This window comes from Pseudoliparis swirei, chromosome 24, assembly GCF_029220125.1.
Source record: "Pseudoliparis swirei isolate HS2019 ecotype Mariana Trench chromosome 24, NWPU_hadal_v1, whole genome shotgun sequence".
In the NCBI taxonomy this organism is placed as follows: Eukaryota; Metazoa; Chordata; class Actinopteri; order Perciformes; family Liparidae; genus Pseudoliparis; species Pseudoliparis swirei.
The window spans coordinates 5,839,321-5,863,585 of record NC_079411.1 but is presented as its reverse complement, the minus strand read 5'-3'; the positions used below and the strand labels follow the sequence as shown (position 1 = coordinate 5,863,585).

At 46.5% G+C, this 24,265-nt stretch overlaps 2 protein-coding genes and 1 long non-coding RNA gene across 5 annotated transcripts in view; 2 read left to right on the top strand and 1 right to left on the bottom strand.

Annotated features, from left to right (window-relative positions):
• Positions 1 to 11,683, top strand: part of fat1a (FAT atypical cadherin 1a) — a 75,925-nt gene extending 64,242 nt beyond the window's left edge. For 2 of the 3 annotated variants that reach the window (XM_056410123.1, XM_056410125.1), the window contains exons 18-29: positions 166 to 363; positions 954 to 1,541; positions 1,640 to 1,862; positions 1,947 to 2,078; positions 2,173 to 2,330; positions 3,114 to 3,585; positions 4,170 to 4,323; positions 5,261 to 5,371; positions 5,462 to 6,114; positions 6,904 to 7,041; positions 8,793 to 8,828; positions 9,911 to 11,683. In XM_056410123.1, the coding sequence (XP_056266098.1) occupies positions 166 to 363; positions 954 to 1,541; positions 1,640 to 1,862; positions 1,947 to 2,078; positions 2,173 to 2,330; positions 3,114 to 3,585; positions 4,170 to 4,323; positions 5,261 to 5,371; positions 5,462 to 6,114; positions 6,904 to 7,041; positions 8,793 to 8,828; positions 9,911 to 10,533 (3,486 nt within the window). In that variant the 3' untranslated portion in view covers positions 10,534 to 11,683. The remainder of the gene's footprint in view (positions 1 to 165; positions 364 to 953; positions 1,542 to 1,639; positions 1,863 to 1,946; positions 2,079 to 2,172; positions 2,331 to 3,113; positions 3,586 to 4,169; positions 4,324 to 5,260; positions 5,372 to 5,461; positions 6,115 to 6,903; positions 7,042 to 8,792; positions 8,829 to 9,910) is intronic. The other variant, XM_056410124.1, reaches the window with a different exon arrangement.
• On the bottom strand, positions 6,987 to 20,637 carry LOC130190619 (uncharacterized). The gene is made up of 3 exons (XR_008831003.1): positions 20,563 to 20,637; positions 18,803 to 18,897; positions 6,987 to 7,069 (listed from the first exon to the last, which is right to left on the bottom strand). It is a non-coding gene; the product is annotated as an uncharacterized LOC130190619 (long non-coding RNA).
• mtnr1aa (melatonin receptor 1A a) overlaps positions 20,429 to 24,265 on the top strand; it is a 41,110-nt gene continuing 37,273 nt past the window's right edge. The window contains exon 1 of the mRNA XM_056410126.1: positions 20,429 to 20,725. Coding sequence (XP_056266101.1) covers positions 20,542 to 20,725 — 184 coding nt within the window. The 5' untranslated portion in view covers positions 20,429 to 20,541. The remainder of the gene's footprint in view (positions 20,726 to 24,265) is intronic.

The window sequence follows — 24,265 nt, the reverse complement described above, 5'->3', positions numbered from 1 at the left end:
CTCACATCAGCAGTGTTTCGTGGGTGTTGTATCTTAACGTCTGAAAAACCATCGCCAAGCATCATAGAGCTGAAGAGCCGCCGCCGCCTCCTCCTCCTCCTCCTCCTCCTCCTCCTCATCGCCAACATTAAACATCCCCCCCCCCCCCTTTCTCGTGTCCCGCAGGAGAATCGACCAAAAGGCACGAGTGTGCTTCAGCTCGTCGTGACCGATCGGGACGCCTCCCACAACGGCCCGCCCTTCACCTTCGCCATCGTGGACGGGAACGAGGCCGACGCCTTCCACATCGACGAGCGGGGAGCTCTAGTGGCCGTGGGGGCGCTGAATAAGAAGAGTAAAGAGCACTACCTGCTTCAAGCACAGGTGAGTCACAGAGCCCACGGTTGGGAGGTTGTATTGATTTAAACCGTCAAGCCGTTCCCACCCGATCCATCGGTCTTCCCTCTCTGTCATGCTCACTCATATTTATCTCCCACTCCCCCCAATTAGCCAATGTCCATCTCTCCTTCCATAACATATAAAGATATAGTCTCAATAAAGCTTTTCACAACGCCGTCTGTGAGGTGCGTAATTGGAACAGGCATGAAGCCGCTGCAGCTCACAGGAGAATCGAAAAATCCAGAGACATTCGAGTCGGCGCGATCACGTGTCACCTCCGAGGAAAGAACAGGGAGCGTTGGAAACAAGTGTGTGGGCGGATGGGATATGAAATGCAAGTGCGATGTCTTGTGAGACGCACACTCTGATTTGAGCGATGGTTTTCGTGCAGAGCTGATGACCGTACGTGTGAATGTTTAAAAAAAAAGAAAATGCCCGTTCTTCAGATGTTTTGTCGACTTTTAATATCCAGTGCAGGACGAGGGGATCTCGGCGAAAGAGCTCGATTGCCCTCTGCTGGAAGAAAAACGACATTCTTAATCTCACCACGTTCCCTCCTCCCTTCTCTCGCTCAGGTGTCGGACAGCGGCAAGCCGCCGCTCCTCTCCGCCGCCTTCGTCAGCGTGCGCGTCGTCGAGGAGAGCGTCTACCCCCCCGCCGTGCTCCCGCTCGACATCTTCGTGACCACCGCCGGCGACGAGTACCCCGGCGGCGTGCTGGGCAAGATCCACGCCACCGACCAGGACATTTACGACACGCTCGCGTACAGCCTCTCCGCCGGGTCCTCGGACGGCGGCGGCGCCCTGTTCTCGGTCTCCGCCTCCGACGGCAAGGTGGTCGCCCTGCGGCCCCTCGACGTGGGCCACTACTCTCTCAACGTGACGGTGACCGACGCGCGCTACACCACGGCGGCCGCCGTCACCGTGCACGTGAGGCAGGCGACCCGCCAGGCGCTGGACAACTCCATCGCGGTGCGCTTCGCGGACATCGCCCCCGAGGTGTTCATCGGGGACCACTGGCGCAACTTCCAGCGGGCGCTCAGGAACATCGCCGGCGTCAGGAGGAGCGAAGTGCAGCTGGTGAGCCTGCAGCCGTCAGAGCAGGGAGACCTGGATGTGCTGCTGGCGCTGGAGAGGTCCGGGAGTCCGTACCAATCTCAGGAGGTAACGCGTCGCGCTTCTGCGGCTCTCTTCGCGTCACTCGTTCTGTCCGAAGAAAGAGAAAAGCCGACGTTCACGGTTTAAAAAAAAATTGTCCTCAGGTCGTCTTCCACAAGCTGAACTCCTCCGCGGCCGTCATCGAGGAGATGACGGGGGTCCGCATCGTGCGGGTGGTGCAGAAGCTGTGTGCCGGTCTGGACTGCCCCCTGAGCTTCTGCGACGAGGTCGTCTCGCTGGACAAGACGGCCGTGTCCACGTACAGCACGGCCCGCCTCAGCTTTGTGTCGCCGCGACACCTGAGGAACGCGACCTGCCAGTGCGAAGGTAGGTCACACACACACACACACACACACACAGATATCCACATTTACTGTGTCAGAAACTGAGAGAACATATGTGGGCATTCAGGTGGCAGATGTCCCACGGTGAACAACTTGTGTGAGAACCACCCGTGTCCTGAAGGCCTGGCGTGTGTGGCAGATCCCAGAGACGCCGTGTACACGTGTGTGTGTCCGGAGGGCAAAAAGGGCAAATGCTCCGGTAAGACGACCCGTCGCCTCTCGGTCCGAGTGTCCGGATGTCTTCGTCCCTTCGTCCGCCTCCGGCTTCATCTGTCTGTGTTGCTTCCTGTCAGACGGCCACTCGCTGACGTTCGGCGGCAGCAGCTATGTGAAATACCGCCTGATGGAGAATGAGAACAAGGAGCTGATGAAACTGTCTCTGCGGCTGAGGACCTTCTCCAGCCACGCCACCATCATGTTTGCCAAGGGAACCGACTACAGCGTCCTCGAGGTGTGTGTGTGTGTGTGTGTGTGTGTGTGTGTGCAAACGTATTTGTCCAGCCTCATTACTCAGCCCTTTATTCCTTCGGCATCTCTCAAACCGAAACGATAACCTCGCTTATCATAATTAAGTCTCGACCGACTGTCCGTCTGCTTGTCTCTGTATTAAAGCCCGTCGTTTCATATCAGAGGGGCTTAATAAACACTCCGACGAGACCATCCGGCCGCGTGTGCCAATCAGCGACGCTGAAGGGTTCAAAAAGGCATTTCAAAAGCCCCCTTTCACACGAGGGACGATGGGAATGTTGTGCCGGGTTGAAAAAAGAACAAATCACACACAAGAGCTATTTCAGGACTGAGAGGGAACCAGAACGCAGTTCTCCACACATTCCTCTCCGGGTCTGTCTGGTCCAGCAGTCTGCACGCCGGAGAGCAAAACCCGGCGTGTTGTTGAAAGGCTTTCAGCTTCTTCCAAACTGTTGCCGGTGGTATTTTATTCCGAGGCATGAACAGAAGAGTTCGACTGTTGTGTGAAGACGCTGGCCAGTGAAGCGAGGACAGAATGGGGACATTTAGATAAGATGTAATCGTGGCACGGCGGGACATTGTGCCTTCTGATAGGGAGTGATTAACGAGGTGTCGCAACGTCGCCGATTCGATAACGATTTCTCCGCCCGCGTTTTAATCTCTCGGCCGCTCGTAATCGAAAAAAAGGAGGTAGATGAAACGAGTGCCCTCCTCCCTAAGTCTGGCATGTGTCCCGGTCTAACTCCGTGTTTTACGGCTCCGGCAGATCGTGAACGGCCGCCTGCAGTACAAGTTTGACTGCGGCAGCGGCCCCGGCGTCGTGTCGGTGCACAGCGCGCAGGTCAACGACGGCGAGTGGCACGCGCTCACGCTGGAGGTGGACGGCAACTACGCCAAGCTGGTGCTGGACCGGGTGCACGCCGCCTCGGGCACGGCGCCGGGCACCCTGCGGACCCTCAACCTCGACGACAGCATTTACTTCGGCGGCCACGTGCGCCAGCTGGCCGCCGCCGGCCGCCACGGCCGCGGCCCGCCCGTCGCCAACGGGCTGCGCGGCTGCCTGGAGGCGCTCAGCCTGAACGGCCGGGAGCTGCCGCTCAACACCGAAGCCCGCCGGGCCCACGCCGTCCTGGAGGACATCGTGGACGTGGCGCCGGGCTGCGCCCTCGCGCCCGGCGAGAGTTGTTCCAGCGACCCCTGCACCAACAGCGGCAGCTGCACCTCGCTGCCCAACGGAGGTGTGTAACGAGCCCGCGGGGTTTTTCTTCAACACACGTCTTTTATCGCGTGAGGCACGACCCGAGGACCTGGGGGGCGGGGCAAACTAGGAGTTTGATGTGTGTCCTGTTTCCTAACCTGACGATGTGTTTCTACCTCTCCTCCTCCTGTCGCTGCTGCGTTAATTTGCAGCTCGTGCCGTTTGCTAATAATGCAAACTGGACACTTCTGCATCTGATTCACGTTAAAAAGCTGCCAGTGGCTCAAGGGCTATAAAGCCGCAGCATCCCCCTTTTTTTGTGAAACATCTGCAAAACGTGTTGAATTTCAGTAACATCAGCTCGAATTAAAGAAAGAACTCGTAAGCGTACAATTGTACTTGTGTAGATTCTCCAGAATTTAACAAGAGAACCATTTAAGTGAAGTGCCAGTTCATTTGGTACTTTCCAGCCCCCTCGGCCTTTACGCAGAGCTGACCGTGAGCCGCTTTATGAGAAGGACTCGTCCCCGGTGATTCTTCACCAACTGGCTCGGGTTTTAGAATCAACAGCAGTTTAAAAATGTTCTCTATTCTTCATTCTTCTTCTCCTCATTTATTCCGCAGGCTACTTCTGTAAGTGTCCCGCCTCGTTCATGGGCTCCCTCTGTGAGATTGGCATCAGCCCCTGTGCCTCCAACCCCTGCCTGTACGGGGGCACCTGTGTCCCCCGCACCGACAACTTCTACTGCCAGTGCAGAGGGCAGTACTCGGGACAACGGTATGACATCATCTCTCCGTTGGCTCTTTATGTTCCGCCAGCCTGATGCCATGCGGGGAGAAAGAGGTTCCACGTGACCAGGGGAGGAAATGTACAGATTTTTTAGGGGGCAGTTTTAAGGGGCATTTAAAAATAACTTGAGGGCACTTTTTGAAACTTTTGAAATAACATTTAACCTTTGTTCAAAAATAGTAAATATACTTATTTAGGCGTACAGTATATGAGCAATAAATATAAATTATCAAATATATATAAAATGGCAATAATAAGACTATTAGGCAGTAGTCTACAGATTCAAAGTGTTTTCTTAGATTTTTTAAACAAAAAACAAACAGAAAATATAAATCAGACAAGTATATTGAATTTTATTCTTATATATTTGTGATTATTTATTGTTAGAATTTTTTTTAACAACTATTACAAATTATAACTTTTTTTAATGTATTTTTTATCATTCAAAATTATATTTATCGATTTTTTTTGTGTGTACCTACCTAGCACAAGCAATATAGATAGGACACACAACAAAAACAAAACGCTATTAAATTATCATAATTATTAGAGGAAATTATGGAGAATTGTTCTGCACCTCTCCTACTGATATCAGGGGCAACATTATATTTCTTAGGGGCAGTTTTGCCCTTTGCCCTCGTGTATTTCATGATGATGATGATGGTGGTGGTGATGATGATGAAGATGATGATTAGGTGACAAAGCTAGACAAAGCCAAAACATGTTCTAACCCTTCTTGTACCACGACTATTGAAATGTACATTTATTGTCGAGTAGCGAGTGTGATCTTTGCATTTTCAAGTCTCTGGAATTCGCTGACTCACACACTCTGCCTTCCCGAATGATGTCGTACGCATTCCTCGACACTGTATGCAACCACAAGAAAAAGCAACGCCGTCTTCACGTGTTCTCGTCGTGACTTCAGGTGCCAGCTGGGGCCGTACTGCAGAGACAACCCGTGTCAGAACAGCGGGAAGTGCATCGACAGTCTGGACGGTCCGGTGTGCGAGTGCGAATCCGGCTTCCAGGGAGACAGGTACGCACATTCCGTCTTTTCAAACGTCTCCCAAAACGAGAGTCGTGACCTTTCGTGACGCACCTCTCCGATCCCGCCGCGTCCAACCAGGTGCCTGAGCGACGTGGACGAGTGCGCGAAGGGCCCGTGTGCCAACGGGGGCCGGTGCCAGAACACGTACGGCTCCTACAGGTGCAACTGCTCGCTGGGCTTCGGCGGGCCCGCGTGCGAACTGCGCGCCGAGGTCCGCAACGAGTTCGTCTCCACCTCCTGGAACATCGGCCTGGAGGAGGTGATCGGCATCGTCGTCTTCGTGTCCAGCATCTTCATCCTGGTGCTCCTCTTCATCGTCATCCGCAAGAAGGCCTGCCGCCGGAAGTCGAAGGCCGGCGGCGGCGGCGACGACGACAAGCGCCCGGGCGGCTCGGGCGCGCCTCACTCCTTCCTGCAGCGGCCGTACTTCGACGCCAAGCTCAACAGGAACATCTACTCGGACGTCCCGCCCCAGGTGCCCGTGCGGCCCATCTCCTACACGCCCAGCATTCCCAGCGACTCGAGGAACAACCTGGACCGGAACTCGTTCGAGGGCTCGGCCATCCCCGAGCACCCGGAGTTCAGCACCTTCAACCCGGACTCGGCGCACGGACACCGGAAGACGGTGGCGGTGTGCAGCGTGGCGCCCAACCTGCCCCCTCCCCCGCCCTCCAACTCCGTCTCCGACAGCGACTCCATCCAGAAGCCCAACTGGGACTACGATTATGACAGTAAGCTTTGCTTTGACTTCCATGTTGGCATTATTGTTACATTTATAATAAACAACAATGATCATGATTGCATTTTATAACAAGCAATAAAATGCAATTTTATGGGGCCATAATTACCCAATAATGTTCTTGGAGGTTTCTGGAAAGAATGACGTTATTTATGAGTAGGAATAGAGGCAGTGTGTCATCACTGCACTTATTATTTCACTTAATTACTAGTTTAACTTTGTCTTTGTCTTGAAGGCGGTCTCCATTTCCTCCATAATGTTCACCAAGTGATGAAGCTCTTGTCAGGAAAGTTGTGAACCAAATACTGAAGTCCAAGGGAATTCCAATTTTTTCTAGTTTCATAGTTTAATATATGATAAGAGCTTTTGCCTCAAGCATATCCGTGGAGCTCATGGAACATACATTCCAGCACAACCTCCTACAAGGACGCCATCTCTTCGGTTCTGTTTGTTTGTGTGTCTGCAGGATGACGGGAAAGCGTTAATAAATCAATGCGCTCCACTTATGGAGAACTCTCGAAGCGCCCTTCCCGTGTTCTATATGATTTTGCATATATTTGACATATTGCTTCATATATTGGCACTTAAGAGAGTGCACGTTCGGTCCTGTTTTCATCAATATACATGGAGGAGAATGCTATAAAATCAGAAACAGCAACATCTAACACAACAGTGATGTTGTATTCCACACATGAATGGATTTCAACCACACGGGTTGTTTTTATTCAATTTTCTTTCGAGATTTTTCCAACTCTTTCACAAATTGTGCTTCCTCCTCCAGCCAAAGTGGTGGACTTGGATCCGTGTCTGAGCAAGAAGCCGGCGGAGGACAGCGCCTGCCACCCGTACAGCACCAGGGGCAGCATGTCCGAGGTCCAGTCCCTCAGCTCCTTCCAGTCCGAGTCCTGCGACGACAACGGTATGTCGGCCGGGTCCGCCGAGGACGACTAACGACACAGAAGAGTTTAAACTCCACATTTTGATAACGTGTCACATGTATGAGATGCCATGTCTGTAGAGCCTCGTCGGTGTCGACGCTCACTCTGTGTCTGCATGCTCAGGCCGGAGGGCCCGATTGTTGCTCTGGGGTCACATGTTCTCTTCTCTTTCTCTTTGCTGCGGGGCTTCAGCTCCCATATGGATCAAATCAGTCCACAGATCCAGAACAAGGTTTTAATTAGGGAGGTCCAGCCTGTAAGTCCTCAATCACTACCGGTACAGACGGAAGCAATCAACAACTTTTACTGTGTAATTCTCCTGGGATTATATATATATGTATATATATATATATATATATACATATATATATGTGTGAGTATATATATATATATATATACATTAAAACATTCTGACCCTGTTTACCGGTGTTCAAAAGGAGTTTGATGACTTACTCAGCGATCACTTATGTTCTGTTTTGAAAATCCATCACGAGGCCGTTGTCTGCTCTTGCTTTTCATTTTTTCCCCCCCTTTTTTATTTACTCGCATGCCTTTTCTTCTCTTTTCTTTTGTCTCTTCTTTATTCCCCCCCGTCATGTTTAGAGCGAACACCAAGGAACATATCACCATGGGCTCTGCTCCCTGTTCGGGGGTGGACATGTGTTTTTATCCTTGGGAATTTCGCCGATTCTTCCATCTGTACCGTCAATGGCACCCCGTAGCATCTCAGTATGTTGTTGTTGTGGTTGTTGTTGTTGTGTTATCTTGCACAAACAAGACCAGACCCTCCCCCCCCCCCCTCTCCCACTGCTTTGCCTTCCGCCACCGTCTTGTGCCCAGTCATGAAACACCCTCCCCCGACATGAAGTGTTTAAAAAAAAGAAAAGTTTGTCCCTTGTCCAGCAACAGTTCTGGGAAGTGTCCCCACCGTGTCCCCCCACCATGTCCCCCCACCGTGTCCCCCCCCATGTCCTCCCACCATGTCCCCAACCGTGTCCCCCGTGTCCCCCCACATGTCCCCCACTGTGTCCCCCACCGTGTCCCCAACCGTGTCCCCCACTGTGTCCCCCGTGTCCCCCACTGTGTCCCCCCACCATGTCCCCCACCGTGTCCCCCCCCATGTCCTCCCACCATGTCCCCCAACCGTGTCCCCCCCCGTGTCCCCCCACTGTGTCCCCCCCACCGTGTCCCCCCATGTCCCCCCACCATGTCCCCACCATGTCCCCCACCGTGTCCCCCCATGTCGCCCCCACATGTCGCCCCCACCGTGTCCCCCCCATGTCCCCCACTGTGTCCCCCCCCTTGTTTTTAGATATTATTCCAGCGTTTGTCCCCATGCTGAGGCTCCTCCCTCTCCCGCCTCCATGGTGACTGTCGCTGCCGCTTCCTTTGTCCTCTCTGTTGGGACGCGAGGAGCCGGTCAGAAGCGCTGCCATTGTCTTACACCGACGACCTTCATTCGACCCCGGCGTGTTCTCCGGTTTTAAGACTCGGCCGCTAATTGAAAAGCAAATCCTAAATGAAACGAGCGGGTCGCCTTCGCGGTGTTGACCGTCGCCAACTTTTTGATGACGCTCCTTTTGAAGAAGTTTGTTGAAGAGAATGGCAGACCTGTCACCATCATCATCCTCATCATCCTCATGTCCTGTTCTCAGCCGACTGTTCCTCCTCCTCAGGTTCTAATGTGACTTGTTCTCTCTCTCCTTCTCCTCCTTTCTCGCCTCATGTAAAGAGTCTTTTTTGGCTCATGATCTCAACAACCCAAGAGGTGACTTTTTTTACATCTTTGTTTGCCTGATGTCCATTGGTGTCCCTCCCCCCTCCCTGATCCCGCCCCCTCTTAACCGCCACTAACTGCGCCGCTGAACGAGGAGAGGGTTACGCCGGCTGGGTCGGGCCGAGCCGGCGTGGTACTGAGCGCCTCTTCGGGTGCTTCGTATTATTCCCCTCAGAACATCCCCCTGCATGGTGTTGATGCTGTGACGTTAACCCGAGCTTCACATGACGAGAGGTTTCTGCTCGGTGACTAACGGACTTGAACGGACTGGATAGAAGTCGTTTCAACACTTAAATCCCAAATAGATAGATATATACTTTATTAATCCCCAAGGGGAAATTTGTCGTAACAGTAGCAGCACCAATAAACCAAACACACAAGAATAAAAAACAAAACACAAAATATAAAAACAGGGATGAAAGATATAGAAGTATACAAAGTAAAATACAAAACAAAATATATATGTACATATACACAACACCAATGACAAATCAAATCAAATACAAAAATATTAAATATATAATAAAATGAATTAATCGGTTTAGTCATCTAGAAAGTTACATCACGCAAAGTATTATTTTTTGTAAATATAATGTGTTTCTTTACGCAGTTGGTTTGACGTCATCTTCAATCATTTGACGTATTTGCACATGAGTTATTATAATTAGAAATATTTAAATAATAGCCTCTGTATTTGATTAGATACGGCAGAGTCGGGCGTAGCCAATCGGAGCTGTAGAGCGATACGGAGGACAGAGATACACATTTTATATATATGTTTACGGTTTAAATATACAAGATAGAACAATTGAGATTTTGCAATTTCTTTGACACGGTATGACTAAAACAAGACATAACGGTACAAATGATACAGCTCAATATCACTCTGTAAATATGTGAATGTTTTAAAGTTCACGATGTGGGGTGACGTGTTTATGACCCGTGTGTTGTGTTGTTGTTGTTGTTGTTGTTGCATGGTGTGGGTTTTTAACATTAACACGCTCTGAACTGTTGTGTGTGTGATCTTTGGGGCGGGATGCTAACGTGTGTTTGGGCTCCTCCCCCTCCAACAGGATACCACTGGGACACGTCTGATTGGATGCCGAGTGTTCAACTTCCTGGAATCAAGGAGTTCCCCCAGTATGAGGTTGTGGAGTCGCCCGCCCCGCTGTACAGCGACCCGAGTGCCATCGACACCGACTACTATCCCGGCGGCTTCGACATCGAGAGCGACTTCCCGCCGCCGCCGGAGGACTTCCACGCCAACGACGACCTGCCGCCGCCGCCGGAGTACGGCGACGCGCCGCGGCCCGCGGCCCGAGATTACGGCCCGTCCGCGACCGGTCCGGGCAGCCCGGCCGCGGTCCGCCGGCGCCCGGCGCTGCCGCGGCTCTACGACCTTAACCAGTACCTGCCGCAGCACTCCTACCCGAGCGACGGGGCCGACAGCGAGGGCCGCGGGGCCGCCGGCGCCGCCAGAGGGGGCTATCCTTTAGGTCGCAGTCGGGACTTTGACTCCTCGGCTCTGGACGACACGTCCATGTCTCTGTACACGTCCACCGCCTCCTGCTCGGACATGTCCGCGTGCTGCGGGGAGTCCGAGGTGATGATCAGCGACTACGAGAGCGGCGACGAGGGCCACTTCGAGCAGCTGGTCATCCCGGCGCTCGACTCCCAACAGCACACTGAAGTCTGACACTGGATCCAAACTAAAGGGCCTGAACCCCCACAGCCACACATTATGCCGCCCCCCCTTCTCACACACCACCCACACACACATGCGCAGACATTGACACACACGATTAATCCAAACACAGGGGTTGTTGAGAGAAGATCTCACGGCGCTATCGGAGAGACTCTGTCGCATCTTAACTCCTCCCCCTCTGAGTCGGCAGCGCCATCGCTCTCAGTGACTGTCACCGTCCGCGGGAAGCGGGCGGTCCGAAGGCTCAACATTTCAATGGGCAACACGAAGAGCATCATGAGAAGAAAAGAAGAAAAGAATATTTCACGACAATATCTCTGTTTCTATAAAATACAACCAAGCAAAAATGTTTTTATACAAGTCCTCATTTTCAATGTAAATTTAAATGTACAGTTTTGATTTCAAAGTTTACTAGGTTTTGTAGATATTCTATGCTTTTATTTTCAACAACAACAAAAAGAGTTAGATGGTGTGACATTATCAGCCTTACGGTGCTTACATTCACAAACAAAAAAAGAGGAAACGTTAAAAAAAGAGCGAAGAAAAGAGCGTGGCTTTCCAAACACAGTGTACTCGTAACGTTTATTGTCTCCTGCTCATTTCAAAAAAGGGTCTTCAATGAACGACTGCATATTCTTTTTATTTGTTTGTTTGTAAATTTTGACTTTGGAACCTCTTTATTTTTCCACCAAGAAAATGGGACCCAATATATTTATAGTGCAGAGTTATCCATGGACACGTGACTTTTTCAGGTGTCTGTGTGCGTGTGTGAGCAATGCTATGGTCTTGTTAAGGTTTTTATTGAATACTGCCACAAGCTCACGCTTTCCTACTGGCAATAAATTATTCCTAAGAAATATCTCTGCCGTCTGTGTGCAATTATTTCCCAACTGAATTTATGAATAGAACCAAGTCGTAGCCGTAAGCCGGACTCAAAGCTCTCACTGGTATTGTTTGGGTCACTGTATTTTATTTGTTGTAAATTACATGATTATTCAACTATTTGAGAAGATTGTTGGCTATATTAACTAATAATCAGGGGAAATAACAGGCAGTTGCAGCCCAACAATGTAATGCAACGTATGTGATAAATGACATTTTTAAGTCGAATATACGGTGACAATAAACATTTTCAGAGCAACGACGCAGTGTTTATCTTCTTTAGCGGGCCGATGGGTCAGTCACTACAAAGATACGGCACGCAGCCAACGCTGCAACAATACTCACAACTTGATTTATTTATTCTTGTGGACATCCCAAAGTTTTCACAGAGGCCAAATATGTCTGTATGGGACGGCAAAAACGTTATGGAAATGCTGCAGCTAATAAATACGTTACGCTAAAATAGTTCATATTATTTCAGTCTGCACTTAAAGCCCAGTAATGATAATTTAAAAAAGTCATTGAGACATCTTTTCTATCAAAAAGGAGAAAACAAAGGCAGTGTGTCATCGTGGAGCCCAGGTGCCTCTCATTTCCCTTGATTACCTGTGCCGCGGCCTGATTGCAGCGCACCTGGTGTCAATTACATTGATCATGATGGAGAAAGCAACAGACCTATCAGAGACGAGTTGGATCTATGAGGGACGGGATTCTCTGGTTTAAAGAGTCCCGAGAGAGATTAGTGAGCCCTCTGGGCCACCGTACAGTCTGGCGGCTCCGTGTCACCGCCCTCCTTGGGCTCCCTGCGGCCGCTTGTGTCAATAAACCCCGGTTGTCTCGCACCGGGGTGGTGAACTAACATGACCCTGGTACCTGGACTGCGGGACAGACTGTTCTTCCTCCTGGGCTTTGCAGCGAGAGGTGACCTTTTGACCTTCGGGGCCACGGCCGCAGTCGCTCCATTTATGCCGTTGTTGGCCGAGACGGAACTCTCCTCAGCTTCTCTCTAATGAACACTGAATACAATCTCAGGAGCACTTGACACATGAGACATACTTACTTAACTTCGGATGTTATTGATAAATGTATCGAGGCTTAATTAAATGAGACATTTTTCAGAACAACTTTTGAATCACAATTTGGTGTGAAATGCGTGTGCAACTGTATTTTGTCATAGTGCCACCTGGCAACATCAGAGTTGTACTTTTTTTTTCATAATGAGCCTTTAATCTGCAGTAATAAATCTAAAGACCTTCATTTCAATTCAATTCAGTTTATTTTGTACAGCCAAATATCACAAATTACAAATTTGCCTCAGAGGGCTTTACGGTCGGTGCACATACGACATCCCTGACCCAGGACCTCACATCGGATCAGGAAAAACTCCCAAGAAATAGAAACAATCCCTGATCCCTGAGGTGCTGAGGGCCGAGTAAAATTACTTCAGTTTTGTCTGAGTTTAACATCAAGAAGTTGCAGGTCATCCAAGTTTTTATGTCTTTAAGACATGCTTGAATGTCACTGAGTTGGTTGCTCTCCTCTGGTTTGATCGATAGATATAATTGAGTATCATCTTCATAACAATGAAAGTTTATGGAGTGTTTCCTGATAATATTGCCCAAAGGAAGCATGTATAAGGTAAATAAAATTGGTCCAAGAACAGAACCTTGTGGAACTCCGTGACTAACGTTGGTGGTCATCGAGGCGTCATCGTTTACAAATACAAACTGAGATCGATCTGATAAATAGGATTTAAACCAACTTAGTGCGGTGCCTGAAATGCCAATCGACTGCTCCAGTCTCTGTAACAGGATGTCATGGTCAATGGTGTCGAATGCAGCACTAAGGTCTAACAAGACCAGCACAGAGAGGAGTCCTTTATCTGCTGCCATTAAGAGGTCATTTGTAATTTTCACCAGTGCTGTCTCTGTGCTGTGTTTTCTAAATCCTGACTGAAACTCCTCAAATAAAATATTATGATGTAGAAAGTCACTTTTTTAAGGATCTTAGAGAGGAAGGGGAGGTTAGACATCGGAAATAATAAAGTGTCATTGATTTTTCAGTCTTTAATAATATAGCAAGCCTGCAAGTCTAATATTTAAAAGGAACAGCTCACATTTTTGGGCTTTCAGAACAAGGACCAGATCTGAGTACTATAAGTTTCCACAATATAGATATATCCTTTAAAATATTGACCAAATCCAAATTAAATCTTATTCAGTTTTAAATTCAGAACACTTGGTTTTAACTAGTTTACATCCCTGGCTCTATCTCTGTGTTTTCTACGCCAACAAAAACAATTTGTTGGACAATTCCCACTTAACGTGTTCAAAAACATATAGGCCTAAGAATAGATATCCCAAACTCCAGCAGTGGTTGGTATTCGAGTCACTTTGCAATCAATCATGTGCTGCTTAATCTCATGCTCGGTGGATCCAATTAACTCGGGGAAATGGCACCAGATGTTGTTGCATTAAATAAATTAAGATTTTCCATTAATGCATTATTCATACTATGGAATCGCGAAATGCAGCGCTGTGGGAGAAGAGGGCGCTCCGCTCCAGGGCTTCGCGGGACGATCTTATCGCTCGGGAGGCTGCGGACCTGCAGTACTGCCGGACAGCCACAAGATGGCAGCACACGACAGCTCATGAGAGCAGCCTGACGGAGGCCTGACGGAGGCCTGACGGAGGGCGTCCGGGAGAGACCCAATGAGTCTGATCAAATGCTTTCACTGCGTGGATCCTTCCGGCTGAAGGATCACAAATCAGCCAAATAAACAGATTCATGGATCAGTGATCACATGACGTAAACTTCCCCCACGCTGCTCTGTCTACCCGTGATAACGCGTCTTCAGCCAAAAGGACACTTTATTTTGTTACTAAAAAATATATAAAATATATGTATATAAATTAATATATATATATATGTATACATATAAATGTATATTTATGTATGTATATATATATATATATATATATATATACTATATTCTTTAAAATATATATATAAATACATATACAGGACTGTCTCAGAAAATTAGAATATTGTGATAAAGTTCTTTATTTTCTGTAATGCAATTAAAAAAACAAAAATGTCATGCATTCTGGATTCATTACAAATCAACTGAAATATTGCAAGCCTTTTATTCTTTTAATATTGCTGATTATGGCTTACAGCTTAAGAAAACTCAAATATCCTATTTCTAAATATTAGAATATCATGAAAAAGTATACTAGTAGGGTATTAAACAAATCACTTGAATCGTCTAATTAACTCGAAACACCTGGAAACACATTTTCAAATGTTTGATTTAGTTTTGCTGTTATAAATCTTTTTTTTTACTTGGTCTGAGGAAATATTCAAATTTTATGAGATAGGATTTTAGAGTTTTCTTAAGCTGTAAGCCATAATCAGCAATATTAAAAGAATAAAAGGCTTGCAATATTTCAGTTGATTTGTAATGAATCCAGAATGCATGACATTTTTGTTTTTTTAATTGCATTACAGAAAATAAAGAACTATCACAATATTCAAATTTTCTGAGACAGTCCTGTATAGATACATAAATATACATATATGTGTATATATATATATATATATATAGAGAGAGAGAGAGATAGATACATATATATATATATATATATAATTTTATTTGTATTTACTTTTGCTAAACTTGTTCCTGCCGAAAGTCAAAGCAGTCGTACGTGATTAGTTCTCCACCGATCACACTTCCTCACACTCTGGTTTGCACAGAATGTGAGCGCAAGACTTTTTATAGACGCACGTTGAGGATCCTCTGACAAAATGCAAATATGAAATATGTCAAATATCAAGTCAAACCAAACAGAAGTGTCTGAGGGAAACGGCGATGGGTGATTAACAAGACGCCATCGTGTTGTTTAAACACGTCAGAGGAGTAAAACCCGCCCAGTCATTCATGAGAATTATAGTCCCCCCCGACCCAGAAAGGTCTGATCTCTACAAAGGGAATAAGAGCAGATAATAACGTTGACTCACGACAGCTGTCTGCCCCCAACATTGTTCTATGCAGAGGAACCCTGGGCCACTGGGGGGAACAAAGACCATTGTGGAGGCGGCCGCGGTCGGAGGCAGCAGATGATGGGAGGAACAAATGTATAAAAAAAACTCCCGTCGTGTAAATATCCCGTGGGATCAGTTGCGTGACAGTAATGACTGTGTCCCCCTGGAATGGGTTTAAAGGAGGACCAGTTCTCTCATCACGAGGAGCTCTCGTCCGCCTGTGAAAATAGACGTCTTCAGTTTTGTCAAGACATCATGAGGCGGTCAGCGCCTTGTGCTTGGAGACTGGCCAACTTTGCCATTTCAGGTTTGCCAACTCCTCGAGCAAAGTTTTTTTTATATTTCAGTTCCAGGACCGGCTGTTCATATTTTCTCAGTGATTGGAAAAGTTCAGCGGCGACAATGTGCCCAGTGCCCCGAATGGACCACCACCGTCTTCATCATTTCACACGGCGTCCTTTTTCTTCTGGCCTACATAAAAGTAATCGATGTCTTTTTGTGAAACTCTTTTCAAATCCAAAGAATGAAACTCCAACTTGTGTGATTGTGTCGGAGTGAAAGGGGAGTTGTTGTGTTTAAGTTCTCTATGTTTGAGCACTTGTTGAAACCACGGTTTTCTTTGGCATTTTCTGTGATGTTTTGTGTGTGTTTAGTTTTATCATTTGCTATATTTGAATTCTTGGTATAAAGGTGTATTTTTTAAGAACTGTGCATTTATTATTCGGAGAGGATCTAACAATAATATCCAGTAAATGTAGGATTCAGTGTTTTTCAAGCTGTATTTTGCAACCCCCTCAACTTTTACAAGTGGTCAAAAGTAAATCCGTGGAGTCGCCCTTTAAAGGAGCTGGGAAACCTGATCATTGGTTTTAAATAATACAAATACATCAATACAAATCCATGAATGTCAATCAGTGGAAAAGGAGTCGTTCGGTTTAACTTCCCGGAGGTGGGGGGACGGGGGGGGGACGAATTCATTAAATTAGCAACAACAACAAAAACTAAACAGGAACAGGAATTGTCCGGCTCCATTCACGCTAAACCAGTTACAGTGTTAACCGGTGTGCTTGTGCATAATCACATGAAAACATGTGTGCGTGTGCGACAGAGAGAGAGAGACACACACACACACACACACACACACGCACTGGGAGAACATTGACCCCAATAATCCTCTTTCTACCAGCATACACATCTCTTTCCTGGGTGGAGCACCGCTGTTGTCATGGCAACCGGACGATTGGTGGGGGAGGGGGGGTAAGAGGAGATGAGGGAGGAGGGGGGGTGGGGGAGGGAGCGCAAGGCGTATAAAAGCAAACACTCTTGTTTCTCCGTGGGATGTAGCAATGACCGGTGGAGCAGCAGAGACATGCCGGGGCCGCACCACCACATTACTTCTGTCTCCTCATTTCCGAACGAGGATGTGTGTGTGTGCGTGTGTGTGTGTGTGTGTGTGTGTGTGTGTGGTGGGGGGTTTCCTCCCGGCACCCTCCTGTCCTCATCACCTGTCTGCCCTTTCCCTCCCCCACAAACCAGACTCCGAACGCTCTCTCGCGAACCTGCGTCGTCTCGGTTTGGTCGTGATTTTACTCTGTCTATATTTAATATTTTTATCACTCTGTCTATATTTAATATTTTTATCACTCTGTCTATATTTAATATATATATTTAATATTTTATATTTAATTTAATTTTACACTGCAGTCATTAGTATTGTATTGTGTATGCATATATGTTGTATACATATATATTTTATTTTATATTTTACTTTGTATACTTCTTGTATACATCTATATCTTTCATCCCTGTATTTTATATTTTATTTTTTATTCTCGTGTGTTTAGTTTATTGGTGCTGCTACTGTGACGAAAAATGTCCTCTTGGGGATTAATAAAGTATATATCTATCTATCTATCTACCTATCTCTGGAGCCACATGGTTCTCTCTCTCTCTCTCTCTCTCTCTCTCTCTCTCTCTCTAGCTCTCTCTCTCTCTAGTTTGTCAGTTCATTTCACTTCATATTCAAAGGAGCTCAATCAGCACAATAATAAAGGTATTTCTGGTTCATCGCCCCGGCTCATGGCCGTGTGCACGAAGCCGGCGCTGATGGGGGGGGGGGGGGTCATCCTGTTTCTCCTTTTGTCAGTAAAAGTGTGAACCCTTGCAGCATGCCGCCGTCCTCAAAGCAAGAGGGTCAGAACCAAAACAAAGTGTCCCCTGCAGAAATGATTTATAATAAACAGGTGAGGAACTATTAACTACGGATTTACAGGAAGACATATTTTTTGTGTTTTTTATTTTTTTTTTTGATAAATTTACCTTTACTTGTTTACCCCCCCCCCCAATGATTCTGCCTCCGCCCCCTTTGGCCTCAGATTCAGACAACCAATCAGCCATTATTGCTTTTTATAGCCCGGGCACACTTTAATAGTCTGTTGTTGTTGTTGTTATGTTCTTCCTTTGTTTATTTCTGTGTGTTTGCAAACTGGGAAAACAAATGCCCTCAAGAGGCCAATAAAGACTGAATCTGAATATACATTCTTGTTTTTTGGGGCTTGATTACCAAGAGTGTCCATTGTCCATCCGATATATTGTGGGTCACAGGGTTCCAGTGAGATTTCATTTTTTTACTTTTTTTTTTATCAAGTTACCGGGACAAACTGCGAACTCATAATAAAAATGTCAGTTTTATATTGAAATATGCAGTTCTGCTATGAATAACCTCTGGGATTGGACAAGAGTCATTCTTCCAGAACAAGAGTTTAATAAAAAAGTGAAAATCCACCTGTGTCTCCCTCTAAAAATGCATATTGTCGTTTAGCTTCGCACCTGTACTCGTTAGTAGTTAGCTCAGTTAGGTCGCGGCAGCACGCGGGGGGTTGACGAGCGTGTTTCTATAGCAATGGTCGCGCCCTTAAATCAGTCAACCGCTGCCATGGGAACCGCTCACATGGCGGGGGCTCAGAGGCTGTGGAGGCGAAAAAAAATTTGTATCCCCTTCTGACAAAATGTAAAATACATTCGTTTTACATTACATTACATTACATGTCATTTAGCTGACGCCTTTATCCAAAGCGACTTACAATCCTGTTACATTCATACACCGTAGATGCAACTACAGGGAGCAATTCAGGGTTAAGTGTCTTGCTCAAGGACACATCGACTAGGGCGGGGATTGAACCTCCAACCCCCTGATTGAAAGACAGACCTGCTAACCACACTCAGTGGCATCCTCAAAAAAATATATATTTTTAGATGTAAAGATTTGATTGCATTAAGACTAATCACATGTGAACAAGTCGAGGCGTTCCATCATAATCATTTCTTTACTTACGGAGGGGGAGATGTGGCCGTGCCATAAGCAACACATATGGAGATCTACCAGAAGGTCAATGAAAGGTCATGACTGGAAAGAAACCGGAACAAGGTCTGCAAAACAGAAATGTACAGAAGGAAATTAGAGGAAAAACACCGGAGAGGAAAACAGACAAATAACTGCACACAACTAGATTATGTGTTTCTTTCTCTCTTTTTGTATCCTTTTTTTCTTTAGTGTTTTTCAAGAAGCATTTAAATAATCCCTTTTAGGGGAATTCAACCATTTTACCTCTGTTGTTATTTTCATTAGGCACACATGTGTGGAGTTGTGGAGCGATGCCAGCGCGATGTGGTGGGGCAGAAAGTCGAGGGTTCAATGCGTTGCTCAAGGGCAACTGGGCACCGGCCGACTGCCGCTTTCACAAGCCAAGTCCATTTGGTCTGAGCGACTGCGCCCGATTCTCAACAATGCTTCATTTGTTTAGACCTTCGACAGAAGCACTCAAATGTTCTTTAAATCGTTTTAACGGACAGACAAGTGTACGAACCAGCTGAGTACCATAACACCATATGGATGGAGGCATATATCCTCATATTCACAGGTTGAAAGTAACCCTTTGAATGGGAGGTTTCACATTGTATTATGACAAAAAAAACACATTGTGAATGGGCTGCAGAGATGTGTGTGTGTGTGTGTGGTTGGTGGGGGGAGGGGTGAGGTGACCCATTTATAGCGAACATCATTCATCAACAATATCATAATGGCTTTCTATCATAATGGAAACTCCATCTTACATTCTCTGGGATGCTCAAACAAACTACATTATTAGTAGTTGTATATACATATATATACTATGTATATATACAAATATATATATATAAATATATATGCACACATTGTGGGAGACTTTGTGGTTTCACTGAAGCCAGTACGATAGCCTTATATTGTTAAACATGTTAAAATACATGTAAATGGTATTGGGCAAAAAAAGAAATATATTATTATTATTATTATTATTTAATATTATATATTATTTAATAATAATAATAATGTTCAAACCGAATCAGTATAAATCACAATTCCTCTAAATGTCTCAATGGCGCGTGAAGGTGGTTTGTGTGGTCTTTGTTTCCCAGAAACAGATAACGTCAAACCATGAATGATTCCTTCAGATGAATGGGCTTCAGAGATAGGGCAGAGCGGAGCGACCGCAAAGCCATGAATGAACACGCATCCGGTAAATGAACAAATAAATAAATAAACCAAAGAAGTAGGACTCCTCCCGAGCGCCAGCGCGCTGCAGTTGCGTCTCTCGGCCACCAGGCGGCATCATTCCCCCCCCCCTCCCCAGCGACATAAAAAGCGCGCCTCTCCGGGGCTGCGCGGTCACACGCTGCGAGCGTTTGAAGTTGGCAGCTTCATGTCACACGCGCGAGCCGACAAAGTGAATGGCACGCGCGCGCAGAAGTGACACCGAGGCGAGCAGCGCGAGGGGGAGACTTCCACAGCGGGTCCACGGCAGCCGGGCGCAGTCCACGCGGGGGGGAGAAGAAGAAGAAGGAGGAGGAGGAGGAGTATAAAAAGAAGAAGAAGGAGAAAAAGAAGGAGGAGGTGGTGGGGGAGAAGCGCGCGTGGAAAAGATGAAGAGGAAAGCCGCGGGAGGCTTCAGCACCCCGCCACCGAGAGGGGGGGACGAGTCCCGGGGAGTCGCGGCGCGGTTAGAATTCGGGCCCAGTTGAGTAAAAAGTTGTACAATGGTTATAAATGGGTCTCACCTGAACAGCTCCTCGACAGACCCCAGCGACGCCGTCCTGAACCGCCCGCCGTGGGTGACCACAACTTTGGGCTGCTTCCTCATCTTCACCATCGTGGTCGACATCCTGGGCAACCTCCTGGTCATCTTCTCCGTGTACCGCAACAAGAAGCTCCGGAACGCAGGTGGGTCCAAAAGGCTGGGAATAAGAGGGGGGGGGGGGGCGGGGTCGTGTGTGCGTGGCCACGGAGCATTTCAAAACAAAAACAACAACACAACTCAGTCAAATGTGTAAACAGTCGAGTGTAGTTGGAGATTAAATTATGGGGGTTTTTTTTTAAATAAAGAAGAAGAAAAATACTTTCGCAAGGTGACCCACGCTGTTCCCTCGCCGGGTTCTTGTGTGGTCATTCATATTTTGTATATGTTCTGATTGTCTGTTGTTGTTATTGTTGTTGACATTTTTGTTTACGGTTCGTCCATCTTTTTGCCGGACAGCTGGTCATTATGAATCCGTCATGAAGAGATTTACCGTGTCAAAGTATAGCCTCGAACACCGTTTCTCGGTCAAGGGGGGGTTGTTATTGTTTTACCCCCCCCCCCTCCCCCTCCCGATGGTATCGTTTCAATATCGTCAAGAGAAGAAAAAAAGGAAAACAACCTTCTGCTCTGGAATGTGAGCTCACACGACAAGGTGAGCCTCTTCCGACTGACGGCAATGGACGGTTCACATCGACCTCGACTCCTGCAGCGGGGTTTGATGTTAATGACCTCCAGCGAGAGGGAGACAGACAGAGAGAGGGGGAGAGAGAAAGAAAGAAAGAAAGAGAGAGAGAGACAGAAGCCGCGGGGAAAGCCCGGCGCGGCTCGGACTGATGCCTCCTCCAGTCTTCTTAATGCAATAATGCAAATGATAATGCAATTATGAAAAACACGTCTTAACGGGTTGATGTGGGTCACGTGTGCGCGCGTGCGTTTAAGATTGTTTTGCACGGTGAATGTAATTAAGGTTCTGGGCGGGTTGATTGCCCAAGATTGACACAGCAGCTTGTGTTGCTCAGTGGAAGTGGCAAGACAGTGTTATTATTTATTTATTTATTATTGTACAATAGACTGGACGGGGCGGCACAGGACAAGAAGGGACCGGAAGGGACAGGACAGGAAGAGAAAAGACAGGAAGGGACAGGACAGGAAGAGAAAAGACAGGAAGGGAAAAGTATGAGTGGGTGTATGTCTCTCTGTGTGTGTCTGTATGTGTGTGTGTCCGTGCATTTTTGTGTGTTTGTGTGTGCGTGAGTGTGTGCCTGCTTTTGTGTGTGTGTCTGTGTTTTTGTGCGTGTGTCTGTGTGTGCGTTTGTGTGTTTGTGCATCTGTTTGTGTGTGCTGTTGACAACACGTCGTGAAATATAATTAGAAACCGATAATGTGTGATTTAGTAAATCACGCTGTTGCACGTTACATTGCGGAACAAAAAGAGAGAGAGAGAAACGTTTAGGAAATGTAATCATGACTAATTACAAATAAGGGGGGGGGATTGGAGGGGGGGCATAATTACGGTTGAGCATCTCAAGCTGAAATCGTCCTCTATCCGTTCTGCTCTGTTCGCCGCGCTGAGTTTTTACGGGCGAAGCGTCCCGATGAAAAAAGCCAACGTTGGAGGACGGTTCGACCAGCGTCCCCGCTACTTTCCTTCAAAGTTCTTCAGCCTCTTGCTTTCTGTCCGTCGGCAGACTGAATTCAAGCCGGCAGACGAATTGATTGACATCAAATCAAAAAATTAAAAAAGGTCTTCCGCTCATTCTCTAATCACCGCTGGAATGTGGTGACGGAGAGCCGCTGTTTGGTTTTCATATCGGGGGCCAATCCAAACCTCCAGGAGCGGCTTTTTCTTTTTTTTCTTTTTTTTTCAACTGCCACGTTTTTCCGTCCACAGAGAATTCAATTTCCCGTTGCTGAATAGATTGTGTCTGTTCCACAGAAACACACGCGGGAACACATTTTCCTGGCATGATCCAAAGCCGTTACAGATTGCACGTCGGCGGAACAACAAGGGGATGAAGCGGAAGAAGGGAGAAAAAAGAAGAAAAAAAAGGCCTAATGAAATATAGTCAGTCGACGCCACACGGCGAGCTCGGTGCCAATGCATCATGGGAAATGTACCTGTTCTGTTGGAGATAAAGGCGTTTTTGTCTTTAAAAAAAATTCACGCTCAAAACATCAACAACTAGAACGGGCACTCGGTAGAGCGCATACCTTCGCATATCACAAGATTGTGACATGACTTTTTGAACATGACCAACATGACAAAAATGTATGTTAAAAATTAAAAAAAAAAAAAATTTCCATTTCCTTGACCTGACCTTGACCTTTGACTTTGATCCAAAAAATAAATCAAAATCAATCAATATAATATCCAAATCATCACCAAAAACCATCGATCCAAGAAAATTGTTGACCTGTTCATGACCTTGACCCTTGACCTTGACGATTCGATCCAAAAATCTCATCAACTGGTCAAAAATAATAAATCATCACAAAAATAAAATACCAAATCGGTTCCAATTTTTTGAGTTTTGCGAAACATATAAATAAATAAATAAATAAATAATAATAAAATAAAAATAAATAAAAATATAACCTTTTTTTTTTTCACATTAAAACTAGAATAGGCTTTCGGTGGCATATCACAAGATTGGGCATTGACTTATGAACATTGTGTAAAATTTTGGCATTAGTTGCATGCCAATTGGATAAAAATTGAGCGTGCTATTGTAAAAAGAAGATTTTGACCTTTTCATGACCTTGACCTTTGACCCGATCTGTTTTGATCGCCGTATATATATTTATTTATTTATTTGTATACGTGTTACTCGCATAACTCAAAAAGTATTAAACCGAATCGCATGAAATTTGGTGGGATGATTGGTTATTATCCGGGGACCATTTGATTCGATTTTGGGATCAGAGGTCAAGGTCGTGAAAAGGTCAACATCTTCTTTTTACCATAGCACGGTCAATTTTTATCCAATTGGCATGCAACTAATGCCAACATGTTCATAATTCAATGCCCAATCTTGTGATATGCGAAGGTATGCGCTCTACCGAGTGCCCGTTCTAGTTTTAATATGCGTCAATCCGTTCAACCCGATGTTTTAAACAGGTCACACTTTGACCTGAAAGGGAATACGTTGATTTAGTTGTGTGTGACTGTAACAATGTGTGTGATAATCTAAAAAGTCGTATTTGTGTCACATCGGCTCTTTTTACTGATCTTCGGGTTCAGACTTCGTGCTCCGCTCACAGAAGAGGAGCCTCAGTGTGCTGGTACATCGGGTTCGGCTTCTGGTTTTCTTCTTCTTCTTCTTGTATACTTTTACGGTGACGATACATTTTCTTTTTCTCTCGTGCGACTCCCTCACACCTCTGGTGTCCAGTCCAGTAATATTTCTCTCATCGCCATGGATATTTCGAGGCATTAATGCAGAATTGAGTGGCATTCGCAATGCGTCTCCGATGCAATCTGGCTTCCTGAATATCCGTCCGATTTTTTTCCCACCGGAGATTAATAAAGAGATAACTGTGAAAAGAGAAACACATCCCCCTTTTGTCGACGTCGTACGTGTTGCTTTTCACGGAGCGTCGCGTTCCCTCTTCATCATGAGGGGAAACCATCTGAAAGACTTGCTTTGTGAGATTGTAATCCTTTCAACCTGGCTTCATCCCGA